General features: G+C 44.4%; 1 protein-coding gene across 2 annotated transcripts in view; it reads left to right on the top strand.

Moving 5' to 3' along the window:
* The window catches only part of Pamr1 (peptidase domain containing associated with muscle regeneration 1), a 103,185-nt gene that overhangs the window by 32,678 nt on the left and 57,440 nt on the right, over positions 1 to 13,067 (top strand). For both annotated transcript variants that reach the window (XM_063283704.1, NM_001107755.3), the window contains one exon: positions 12,137 to 12,313. In XM_063283704.1, coding sequence (XP_063139774.1) covers positions 12,137 to 12,313 — 177 coding nt within the window. The remainder of the gene's footprint in view (positions 1 to 12,136; positions 12,314 to 13,067) is intronic.

The raw sequence follows: 13,067 nt of genomic DNA on the forward strand, positions 1-13,067 counted from the left end.
TTCCCTAATTTCTTTCTCGGCTTGTTTCTCTTTTGTATAGAGGAAGGCAACTGATTTATTTGAGTTAATTTTATACCCAGCCACTTTGCTGAAGTTGTTTATCAGCTTTAGTAGTTCTCTGGTGGAACTTTTAGGATCACTTAAATATACTATCATGTCATCTGCAAATAGTGATATTTTGACCTCTTCTTTTCCAATCTGTATCCCTTTGATCTCCTTTTGTTGTCTGATTGCTCTGGCTAGAACTTCAAGAACTATATTGAATAAGTAGGGAGAGAGTGGGCAGCCTTGTCTAGTCCCTGATTTTAGTGGGATTGCTTCAAGTTTCTCTCCATTTAGTTTAATGTTAGCAACTGGTTTGCTGTATATGGCTTTTACTATGTTTAGGTATGGGCCTTGAATTCCTATTCTTTCCAGGACTTTTATCATGAAGGGGTGTTGAATTTTGTCAAATGCTTTCTCAGCATCTAATGAAATGATCATGTGGTTCTGTTCTTTCAGTTTGTTTATATAATGGATCACGTTGATGGTTTTCCGTATATTAAACCATCCCTGCATGCCTGGGATGAAGCCTACTTGATCATGGTGGATGATTGTTTTGATGTGCTCTTGAATTCGGTTTGCCAGAATTTTATTGAGTATTTTTGCGTCGATATTCATAAGGGAAATTGGTCTGAAGTTCTCTTTCTTTGTTGTGTCTTTGTGTGGTTTAGGTATAAGAGTAATTGTGGCTTCGTAGAAGGAATTCGGTAGTGCTCCATCTGTTTCAATTTTGTGGAATAGTTTGGATAATATTGGTATGAGGTCTTCTATGAAGGTTTGATAGAATTCTGCACTAAACCCGTCTGGACCTGGGCTCTTTTTGGTTGGGAGACCTTTAATGACTGCTTCTATTTCCTTAGGAGTTATGGGGTTGTTTAACTGGTTTATCTGTTCCTGATTTAACTTCGATACCTGGTATCTGTCTAGGAAACTGTCCATTTCCTGAAGATTTTCAAGTTTTGTTGAATATAGGTTTTTATAGTAAGATCTGATGATTTTTTGAATTTCCTCCGAATCTGTAGTTATGTCTCCCTTTTCATTTCTGATTTTGTTAATTTGGACACACTCTCTGTGTCCTCTCGTTAGTCTGGCTAAGGGTTTATCTATCTTGTTGATTTTCTCAAAGAACCAACTTTTGGTTCTGTTGATTCTTTCTATGGCCCTTTTTGTTTCTACTTGGTTGATTTCAGCTCTGAGTTTGATTATTTCCTGCCTTCTACTCCTCCTGGGTGTATTTGCTTCTTTTTGTTCTAGAGCTTTTAGGTGTGCTGTCAAGCTGCTGACATATGCTCTTTCCTGTTTCTTTCTGCAGGCACTCAGGGCTATGAGTTTTCCTCTTAGCACAGCTTTCATTGTGTCCCATAAGTTTGAGTATGTTGTATCTTCATTTTCATTAAATTCTAAAAAGTTTTTAATTTCTTTCTTTATTTCTTCCTTGACCAGGTTATCATTGAGTAGAGCATTGTTCAATTTCCACGTATATGTGGGCATTCTTCCCTTATTGTTATTGAAGACCAGTTTTAGGCCGTGGTGGTCCGATAGCACGCATGGGATTATTTCTATCTTTCTGTACCTGTTGAGGCCCGTTTTTTGACCAAGTATATGGTCAATTTTGGAGAAAGTACCATGAGGAGCTGAGAAGAAGGTATATCCTTTTGCTTTAGGATAGAATGTTCTATAAATATCCGTTAAGTCCATTTGGCTCATGACTTCTCTTAGTCTGTCTACATCACTGTTAATTTTCTGTTTCCATGATCTGTCCATTGATGAGAGTGGGGTGTTGAAATCTCCCACTATTATTGTGTGAGGTGCAATGTGTGTTTTGAGCTTTAGTAAGGTTTCTTTTACGTATGTAGGTGCCCTTGTATTTGGGGCATAGATATTTAGGATTGAGAGTTCATCTTGGTTGATTTTTCCTTTGATGAATATGAAGTGTCCTTCCTTATCTTTTTTGATGACTTTTAGTTGGAAATTGATTTTATTTGATATTAGAATGGCTACTCCAGCTTGCTTCTTCTGACCATTTGCTTGGAAAGTTGTTTTCCAGCCTTTCACTCTGAGGTAGTGTCTGTCTTTGTCTCTGAGGTGTGTTTCCTGTAGGCAGCAGAATGCAGGGTCCTCGTTGCGTATCCAGTTTGTTAATCTATGTCTTTTTATTGGGGAGTTGAGGCCATTGATATTGAGAGATATTAAGGAATAGTGATTATTGCTTCCCGTTATATTCATATTTGGATGTGAGGTTATGTTTGTGTGCTTTCATTCTCTTTGTTTTGTTGCCAAGACGATTAGTTTCTTGCTTCTTCTAGGGTATAGCTTGCCTCCTTATGTTGGGCTTTACCATTTATTATCCTTTGTAGTGCTGGATTTGTAGAAAGATATTGTGTAAATTTGGTTTTGTCATGGAATATCTTGGTTTCTCCATCAATGTTAATTGAGAGTTTTGCTGGATACAGTAACCTGGGCTGGCATTTGTGTTCTCTTAGGGTCTGTATAACATCAGTCCAGGATCTTCTGGCCTTCATAGTTTCTGGCAAGAAGTCTGGTGTGATTCTGATAGGTCTCCCTTTATATGTTACTTGACCTTTTTCCCTTACTGCTTTTAATATTCTTTCTTTATTTTGTGCGTTTGGTGTTTTGACAATTATGTGACAGGAGGTGTTTCTTTTCTGGTCCAATCTATTTGGAGTTCTATAGGCTTCTTGTATGTCTATGGGTATCTCTTTTTTTAGGTTAGGGAAGTTTTCTTCTATGATTTTGTTGAAGATATTTACTGGTCCTTTGAGCTGGGAGTCTTCACTCTCTTCTATACCTATTATCCTTAGGTTTGATCTTCTCATTGAGTCCTGGATTTCCTGTATGTTTTGGACCAGTAGCTTTTTCCGCTTTACATTATCTTTGACAGTTGAGTCAATGATTTCTATGGAATCTTCTGCTCCTGAGATTCTCTCTTCCATCTCTTGTATTCTGTTGGTGAAGCTTGTATCTACAGCTCCTTGTCTCTTCTTTTGGTTTTCTATATCCAGGGTTGTTTCCATGTGTTCTTTCTTGATTGCTTCTATTTCCATTTTTAATTCCTTCAACTGTTTGATTGTGTTTTCCTGGAATTCTTTCAGGGATTTTTGCGATTCCTCTCTGTAGGCTTTTACTTGTTTATTAATGTTTTCCTGTGCTTCCCTAAGTGTGTTCATGTCTTTCTTGAAGTCCTCCAGCATCATGATCAAATATGATTTTGAAACTAGATCTTGCTTTTCTGGTGTGTTTGGATATTCCATGTTTGTTTTGGTGGGAGAATTGGGCTCCGATGATGGCATGTAGTCTTGGTTTCTGTTGCTTGGGTTCCTGCGCTTGCCTCTCGCCATTAGATTATCTCTAGTGTTACTTTGTTCTGCTATTTCTGACAGTGGCTAGACTGTCCTATAAGCCTGTGTGTCAGGAGTGCTGTAGACCTGTTTTCCTCTCTTTCAGTCAGTTATGGGGACAGAGTGTTCTGCTTTCGGGTGTGTAGTTTTTCCTCTCTACAGGTCTTCAGCTGTTCCTGTGGGCCTGTGTCTTGAGTTCACCAGGCAGCTTTCTTGCAGCAGAAAATTTGGTCTTACCTGTGGTCCCGAGGCTCAGGTTTGCTCGTGGGGTGCTGCCCAGGGGCTCTCTGCAGCGGCAGCAACCAGGAAGACCTGTGCCGCCCCTTCCGGGAGCTTCAGTGCACCAGGGTTCCAGATGGTCTTTGGCTTTTTCCTCTGGCGTCCGAGATGTGTGTGCAGGGAGCAGTCTCTTCTGGTTTCCCAGGCTTGTCTGCCTCTCTGAAGGTTTAGCTCTCCCTCCCACGGGATTTGGGTGCAGAGAACTGTTTATCCGGTCTGTTTCTTTCAGGTTCCGGCGGTGTCTCTGGCAGGGGTCCTGCCGCTCCTGGGCCCTCCCCCACGGGAGCCCAGAGGCCTTATACAGTTTCTTCTTGGGCCAGGGATGTGGGCAGGGGTGAGCAGTGTTGGTGGTCTCTTCTGCTCTGCAGCCTCAGGAGTGCCCACCTGACCAGGTGGTTGGGTCTCTCTCTCACCGGGTCTGGGAGCAGAGAGCTGCTGCGGGCCGGGATCCGCAGGTGTGGGACTTCCGGTAAACACAGAACGTGCCCGGTCCTAGAGAAATTCTGCTTCCGTGTGTCCCAAGCTCACCAGGCAGCTTTCTTGCAGCAGAAAATTTGGTCTTACCTGTGGTCCCGAGGCTCAGGTTCGCTCGTGGGGTGCTGCCCAGGGGCTCTCTGCAGCGGCAGCAACCAGGAAGACCTGTGCCGCCCCTTCCGGGAGCTTCAGTGCACCAGGGTTCCAGATGGTCTTTGGCTTTTTCCTCTGGCGTCCGAGATGTGTGTGCAGGGAGCAGTCTCTTCTGGTTTCCCAGGCTTGTCTGCCTCTCTGAAGGTTTAGCTCTCCCTCCCACGGGATTTGGGTGCAGAGAACTGTTTATCCGGTCTGTTTCCTTCAGGGTCCGGCGGTGTCTCTGGCAGGGGTCCTGCCGCTCCTGGGCCCTCCCCCACGGGAGCCCAGAGGCCTTATACAGTTTCCTCTTGGGCCAGGGATGTGGGCAGGGGTGAGCAGTGTTGGTGGTCTCTTCTGCTCTGCAGCCTCAGGAGTGCCCACCTGACCAGGCGGTTGGGTCTCTCTCTCACCGGGTCTGGGAGCAGAGAGCTGCTGCGGGCCGGGATCCGCAGGTGTGGGACTTCCGGTAAACACAGAACGTGCCCGGTCCTAGAGAAATTCTGCTTCCGTGTGTCCCAAGCTCACCAGGCTGCTTTCTTGCAGCAGAAAATTTGGTCTTACCTGTGGTCCCGAGGCTCAGGTTCGCTCGTGGGGTGCTGCCCAGGGGCTCTCTGCAGCGGCAGCAACCAGGAAGACCTGTGCCGCCCCTTCCGGGAGCTTCAGTGCACCAGGGTTCCAGATGGTCTTTGGCTTTTTCCTCTGGCGTCCGAGATGTGTGTGCAGGGAGCAGTCTCTTCTGGTTTCCCAGGCTTGTCTGCCTCTCTGAAGGTTTAGCTCTCCCTCCCACGGGATTTGGGTGCAGAGAACTGTTTATCCGGTCTGTTTCCTTCAGGTTCCGGCGGTGTCTCTGGCAGGGGTCCTGCCGCTCCTGGGCCCTCCCCCACGGGAGCCCAGAGGCCTTATACAGTTTCCTCTTGGGCCAGGGATGTGGGCAGGGGTGAGCAGTGTTGGTGGTCTCTTCTGCTCTGCAGCCTCAGGAGTGCCCACCTGACCAGGCGGTTGGGTCTCTCTCTCACCGGGTCTGGGAGCAGAGAGCTGCTGCGGGCCGGGATCCGCAGGTGTGGGACTTCCGGTAAACACAGAACGTGCCCGGTCCTAGAGAAATTCTGCTTCCGTGTGTCCCAAGCTCACCAGGCAGCTTTCTTGCAGCAGAAAATTTGGTCTTACCTGTGGTCCCGAGGCTCAGGTTCGCTCGTGGGGTGCTGCCCAGGGGCTCTCTGCAGCGGCAGCAACCAGGAAGACCTGTGCCGCCCCTTCCGGGAGCTTCAGTGCACCAGGGTTCCAGATGGTCTTTGGCTTTTTCCTCTGGCGTCCGAGATGTGTGTGCAGGGAGCAGTCTCTTCTGGTTTCCCAGGCTTGTCTGCCTCTCTGAAGGTTTAGCTCTCCCTCCCACGGGATTTGGGTGCAGAGAACTGTTTATCCGGTCTGTTTCCTTCAGGGTCCGGCGGTGTCTCTGGCAGGGGTCCTGCCGCTCCTGGGCCCTCCCCCACGGGAGCCCAGAGGCCTTATACAGTTTCCTCTTGGGCCAGGGATGTGGGCAGGGGTGAGCAGTGTTGGTGGTCTCTTCTGCTCTGCAGCCTCAGGAGTGCCCACCTGACCAGGCGGTTGGGTCTCTCTCTCACCGGGTCTGGGAGCAGAGAGCTGCTGCGGGCCGGGATCCGCAGGTGTGGGACTTCCGGTAAACACAGAACGTGCCCGGTCCTAGAGAAATTCTGCTTCCGTGTGTCCCAAGCTCACCAGGCTGCTTTCTTGCAGCAGAAAATTTGGTCTTACCTGTGGTCCCGAGGCTCAGGTTCGCTCGTGGGGTGCTGCCCAGGGGCTCTCTGCAGCGGCAGCAACCAGGAAGACCTGTGCCGCCCCTTCCGGGAGCTTCAGTGCACCAGGGTTCCAGATGGTCTTTGGCTTTTTCCTCTGGCGTCCGAGATGTGTGTGCAGGGAGCAGTCTCTTCTGGTTTCCCAGGCTTGTCTGCCTCTCTGAAGGTTTAGCTCTCCCTCCCACGGGATTTGGGTGCAGAGAACTGTTTATCCGGTCTGTTTCCTTCAGGTTCCGGCGGTGTCTCTGGCAGGGGTCCTGCCGCTCCTGGGCCCTCCCCCACGGGAGCCCAGAGGCCTTATACAGTTTCCTCTTGGGCCAGGGATGTGGGCAGGGGTGAGCAGTGTTGGTGGTCTCTTCTGCTCTGCAGCCTCAGGAGTGCCCACCTGACCAGGCGGTTGGGTCTCTCTCTCACCGGGTCTGGGAGCAGAGAGCTGCTGCGGGCCGGGATCCGCAGGTGTGGGACTTCCGGTAAACACAGAACGTGCCCGGTCCTAGAGAAATTCTGCTTCCGTGTGTCCCAAGCTCACCAGGCAGCTTTCTTGCAGCAGAAAATTTGGTCTTACCTGTGGTCCCGAGGCTCAGGTTCGCTCGTGGGGTGCTGCCCAGGGGCTCTCTGCAGCGGCAGCAACCAGGAAGACCTGTGCCGCCCCTTCCGGGAGCTTCAGTGCACCAGGGTTCCAGATGGTCTTTGGCTTTTTCCTCTGGCGTCCGAGATGTGTGTGCAGGGAGCAGTCTCTTCTGGTTTCCCAGGCTTGTCTGCCTCTCTGAAGGTTTAGCTCTCCCTCCCACGGGATTTGGGTGCAGAGAACTGTTTATCCGGTCTGTTTCCTTCAGGGTCCGGCGGTGTCTCTGGCAGGGGTCCTGCCGCTCCTGGGCCCTCCCCCACGGGAGCCCAGAGGCCTTATACAGTTTCCTCTTGGGCCAGGGATGTGGGCAGGGGTGAGCAGTGTTGGTGGTCTCTTCTGCTCTGCAGCCTCAGGAGTGCCCACCTGACCAGGCGGTTGGGTCTCTCTCTCACCGGGTCTGGGAGCCGAAAGGTGTTTTCTTAATTTCTTTCTCAGCCTGTTTATTGTTCATATATATGAGAGCTACTGATTTTTTTTTAATTAATCTTGTATCCATCCACTTTGCTGAAGATGTTTATCAACTGTAGGAGCTCCCTGGTCGACTTTTTGGAATCATTTATGTGTACTATCATATCATGTGTAAATAGCAATACTTGGGGTTGGGGATTAAGCTCAGTAGTAGAGCGCTTGCCTAGCAAGCGCAAGGCCCTGGGTTTGGTCCCCAGATCCGAAAAAAAAAAAAAAAAGCAAAAAAAAAAAAAAAAAAGCAATACTTTGTCTCCTTCCTTTTCAATTTGTATCCCCTTGATTTCCTTTAGTTGTCTTATTGTTCTATGCAAACCTTCAAGTACTATGCTGAAGAGGTATGGTAAGAGAGGAGAGCCATGTCTTGTCCATGATTTTAGTGGAATTGCTTTCCGTTTCTCTCCATTTAATTTATGTTGGCTATAGACTTGCTGTATACTTTCTTTAAAGTGTTTAGGTATGTACCTTGTATTCCTAATCTCTGCAAAGCTTTAATCATAAAGGGATGATAGACTTTGTTAAAGGATTTTTCAGCATCTAATGATATGACCATGTGGGGCTTTTTTCCTTCAATTTGTTTATATGGTGTGTTACATTGACAGCGTTTCACATGTTGAACCACCTCTGCATCTCTGGGATAAAACCTACTTGATCATAGTGAATGATCTTTGTGATGTGCTCTTAGATTCAGTTTGCAAGTATTTTATTGAACATTTTTCCATCTATGTTCATAAGAGACATTTGTCTGTAATTCTCTTTCTTTTAGGGTCTTTGTGTGATTCAGATATCAGTGTAACTGAGGCCTCATAAAATGAATTTGGCAATGTTGCTTCTGTTTCTATCTTATGGAATAATTTGAAGAGTATTAGTGTTAAGTTGTCTTTGAAATGCTGATAGAATTCTACACAAAATCATCTGTCCCTGGTCTTTTTTGACTGGGGTATTTTTATTGACCACTTCTATTTCACTAGGGTTACATGTCTATTTTAATTGTTTATCTAATCTTGATTTTATTTGGTACGTGGTAGCTCTTGAGAAAATTACCCATTTCTTTTATGTTTTCCAATTTGGTGGAGTATAAGATTTTCAAGTATGCACTCGGGATTCTCAGGATTTCATCAGCGTCTGTTATGTATTCCTTTGCACTTCTGAGTTTGTTCAATGCACAGTCTCTCTCCATTTTCCAGTTACTTTGGATAAACGTTTGTCTGGCTTTTCTCAAAGAACCAACTCTTTATTTTCTGTATTTCATAGATTTTTTTTATATTTTTGCCTTTGTTTCTATTTTGTTGATTTTAGCCCTCAGTTTAATTAGTTCTTGCAGTCTACTCCTCTTGTGTGTGTTTGCTTCTTTTCATTTTAGAGCTTTAGGCTGTGCTGTTAGTATGGTGTTAGTGTGAGATCTCTCCATTTTTTTTAAATGTAGGCACTTCAGTACCATGAACTTTCCTCTTAGAACTTTGTATGCATTTCAACTAGAAAAATATTTTTGCATGTAGGCCATTTTCCTTTTTATATATTGACAAAATGGTGGCCGCTTTTCAAGTTCCTAAGCAAAAGGGGATAGGCCTCAGTGAGTCCGAGAGTGATGTTAATTAACTGAAACTTGCTGTGAGTGCATTTCTCATTCTGTGGCTTGGAGTAAAATTTATGATTTAATGTCTATGTTATGAAGGAAGATCTATAAATTAGATGGAAATTCTCAAAAGTCTGCATCTATTTCATGTGACTAATGTCACAAAATCATTGGGATAATTTACATTGCTGTTTCAATGGCATTTTTGTAAATTTAAAATTTTAATGTTCTGAAAAAGATGTTTTCTTAATGTTACTTGGGTTAAATTTCTGTGACCGAGAAACTATTACTCATCTTTGTATACTGTTTATTTTTTTAAAACCTCTGTCTCGTGTTTCCCTGTAATCAATCAATTTTATGGAAGATGTGATTTACTGTATTAAGAATACAAAGGCATTTGTTGTATAGAGAATGGAATTAGTCAACAAATTGTCATACTGTTATAGCCTCAAAACAGATGTTTGAAAAAGAGATTCATACTCAGTGAGTATACTTAACTTAGAAGCTGGAAGGCTCTGTGATGATGTAAGGATGTTGCAAAGAATTTGTTTTATAAATCTTCAAGGAGATGTGAGGTCTTCCTATTTCTTGATTGTTTCCTCCTAATCACTTACATTTTAGCATGTAGCCAATAATAGGTTAAATGTTTTATTGGTGATAAATGATTAAGACACAGATAAAATATTAATATCCACTGTTTACCACCATATTATTCTAAATGCAAGTGACCATGTATAGTACCTTGCTCAAAACAGCTTTTTACAAAAGAAAAGCAGCATCAATCTTTTGTAAATTTCTTTTTCTAAGGAAAAGTTATATTATGTAGATAAAATTATATAAATAATACTTATATCAGATAATATTTATACTAAAAGACTTGTAATGACACATTGCTATCCTCATAGATCAGAGCACTGTTCAGCACTCATCAGAGATTTGCTTCTCGCAGTAGATGGTAAATTAACAGAGACTCACATCTGGACAATGTATGGAGAATGAGACTTCGGAGTGCTCAGCCCGGAATGACATGTCCTTATCATGCCCCTCTCCTCCACGAGTAAGAGAGAGCACAAAGGTTGCAAGAGACAGAGGTGGTGGCTGCCTTAAAAAAATAGCCTTTTCCAGACACAACAGGGCAGGTATACATATGAGCTGCTACACCACGCACAAGACCTGCAGAAGTTTAGGCCAGACAGCATCCCAGCAAGATGAGAGGGAAGTGGGTACAGTCTCGCCCATAGCCAAGAAGCTACACAATTAGTACCTGCTGGGAAAGCGAAAAATCATTTTTCTCCAATGGAGTGACACTGGGAAAATCAACCACACTCCAGAACTGGCCCTGTGCACGGGAGTAATTGGCCAAGACAAATGGGATGCCATGGCTTTTAGTGGCTTTCTATTTTTTTTTTTTAAGAAAGAGAAGGAACATGAAACTGGGTGGATAGAGAGGTAGAAGAGTTGTGGGACAGGAAAGAATATGATAAAAATACATGGTTTGAAATTATCAAATTAATAATAATAATAATAATAATAATAAATTCATTACTGAATCCAGAATCATGCACTTTGACCCCGTGTGTTATCCTTTTCCTTTCCCATCTAGATTTCAGAAGTTGGGCTAACAGCACAGAGGCACAGCTGAGTACAGAGTATAGAGTCTCAAAAACAAAACCGCATGCCAATCTAATACCAAAATTACTGCTTGTCTGTCAGTATTCATACAAAATGATGAAAGAAAACTAGTCTTTCTTAACTAAACTTTCATGACACTAAACCCAATTTAATGAAGTATCCCATAATATGAAAAAGTTCATTTTCCTGGTTCTACAGTCGTCTTTTAACCAGAGCCAGAGGGTAGATGGTGATTTTTTTTTCATGGCCCTATCTGGTAAATTAATAGTGACCAACTTAGTGTTGGACTTTACAAATGCGAGGGAGGGAACCAGAGAGTTAAACTGTGAAATCGAAAGGTCTGGAAGCCATCGCAGATGCTAAGCATCATGCATGCCTGGGATCCCTGCAGAGAGCTTCTAGGGAAGGCTTCGTGGGACCTTGCCCAGACACATAACACTTTCTTCCACAAATACCTGACCCACTTCTGCTTTCATGTTCTTACACAACCATTTTAGAAATAGAAACTGGGGAAAAAGAAAAACAAGAAGACCAAATACAGCTAGCAGGGCTGTTTTTTTAGCCTGAGTTTCTCTGAGCCTGAGCCTCCAGCTGATTCCTCTTATAGATTCCACCAGATGGTTTTCTTTTTTTACTTAAGGTATGTTTTTGCATTTATAAAAAGGAAATGGAAAAAAAAAGAAAGAGAGGAAAAAATCCTACCCACAAACAAACACTTTTTCTCCTGGGAAACAATTCTTGGTTGTACTAAGTTGGGCTAACGGGTTCACCCTTGACATTCTCCCAAACATAAAGGTACTTTTGTCTTCTCTGTTGGCTTTATCTTTGAAGATGCTATGACTATGGCATCACACAACACTGAAGAGCCAAGTTTGGAAGCAATGACATAGTCTCTACGTGGCCTTGCATTTGAATAGTTCCATCTAGAGAGTGGTCTCTGGGCTTTTCGGATGGGCCCCATTGCTGGAGCTCTATGGAGGCCCCTATGGAGCCCTGCAGTTGAGTCTTTCTTGGTGAAGTGCAGAAAGCAGTGTATGCAGCTATAGAGAGTGACCAGATATATCTCAAGGGAAGTAGAAGTGAGAGGCAATAGTTAGTGATGAGTGCTTTGCTTTCAATTCCCAATACAGCTAAAACAAACAAATATAAAATGTAAGGAATTTATATTGGTGTATTGATTATGAGGGCATGCTACTGCTAGTCTACTTGTATTTGGTGAAGCATTTTTAAAACTGTGTGTATGTATATATGTATGTGAGAAAAAGTTTCCTGTAGTTCAGGCTAGCCTAGAGCCTGCTATATAAACCAAGGATAAACCAGAACTCACGACCCTCCTGCCTCCACATCCAAACACTGGAGATTACAAGCATGTGCCACCACTCCCAGTTTATGTGGGGTTGAGAATCAAAACAATAGCTTCGTGCATATTAGCTAAGCGAGTACTCTCCCAAGTGAGCCACATCCACGGTGTCTGAAGTGTGATTCTTTAAATATCAAAAACAAGATGACAAGGTGAGCATATTTTATCCGTATCTCAATAAATGGCTTTGAATACCTCTTGGGATAGTCACCTCACTTTGGAGATATTGGCCTGGGACGAGGTCACACCAGTGCCCCTCATTCAGAAGAGATGACACTCTAGTAGGGCAAGGTTGCTTCTTCATGGTGGAGTGTTTGTGGGTCTTCCCGTGCCTTTGAGGCCTTAGCCTCACCTGCTTGTTTTCCATTGCAGAATACACGGTCATTAACGAAGCCTGCCCCGGAGCTGAGTGGAACATCATGTGTAGAGAGTGTTGTGAATATGATCAGATTGAGTGCATCTGCCCAGGAAAGAAGGAAGTGGTGGGTTATACCATCCCATGCTGCAGGAACGAGGATAACGAATGCGACTCCTGTCTAATTCACCCAGGTAAGTGTGTAATGGGACACTGTAAGTTGCTTTCACTTTATCCGAGGTCATGAACAGGTACACACTGAATGTCTGGATTCTAGCAGGCAGCCATTCAGGGTTGTGGTGACAATGGTTATTAAGACTGACACAACTCAACCAAGTCTGAATCCAGGGAAAGGAATCAGAGGAGTTAGTCTTCTTTTCAAGGACCAAGTTGTAAATCTGAGAATTTGTCTGCTCATCCATTCATTTAGCAAGCGGACTGAATAGATCTTAGGTAGTCACAGGAAGGACAATGTATTTTTTTTAAAGATTTCTAAATATTTATTTGTGTTTGTGTGTGTACATATGTCAGTGTGTGCACATGTGTGTACATGCTTCCACGGAGGAGGGTGTCATATCCATCCTTAGAGCCAGAGTTACAGGCAGTTTTAAGCTGCCTGACATGGGTGTCAGAACTGGACTTAGCAAGAGCAGCATATATTTTTAGCCATTGAGTCATCTCTCTCCAGGCATTTTGTTTAAAGACACATTCCCAACACTGCCAGAGCTTACAGTCTAGTAGTGGAGGTGGAAACAGGTAGCTGTGATTGATGCTGTGTGAGTGCTGCGATAGAGAGGCACCCGGATGAAAATGGGGTGAGGCAGCAGAGAGATCAATGAAGACTTTTTAAGCAAGGTGGTGCAATGCGTCTACTGAAGATGGAACCCACAGACTCGAGAGGGTCTTAGGGACTAGAGGGCTCGATTGTTGACAGAAGGCGCAAAGGAC

This window comes from Rattus norvegicus, chromosome 3, assembly GCF_036323735.1.
Source record: "Rattus norvegicus strain BN/NHsdMcwi chromosome 3, GRCr8, whole genome shotgun sequence".
NCBI classification, from domain to species: Eukaryota; Metazoa; Chordata; class Mammalia; order Rodentia; family Muridae; genus Rattus; species Rattus norvegicus.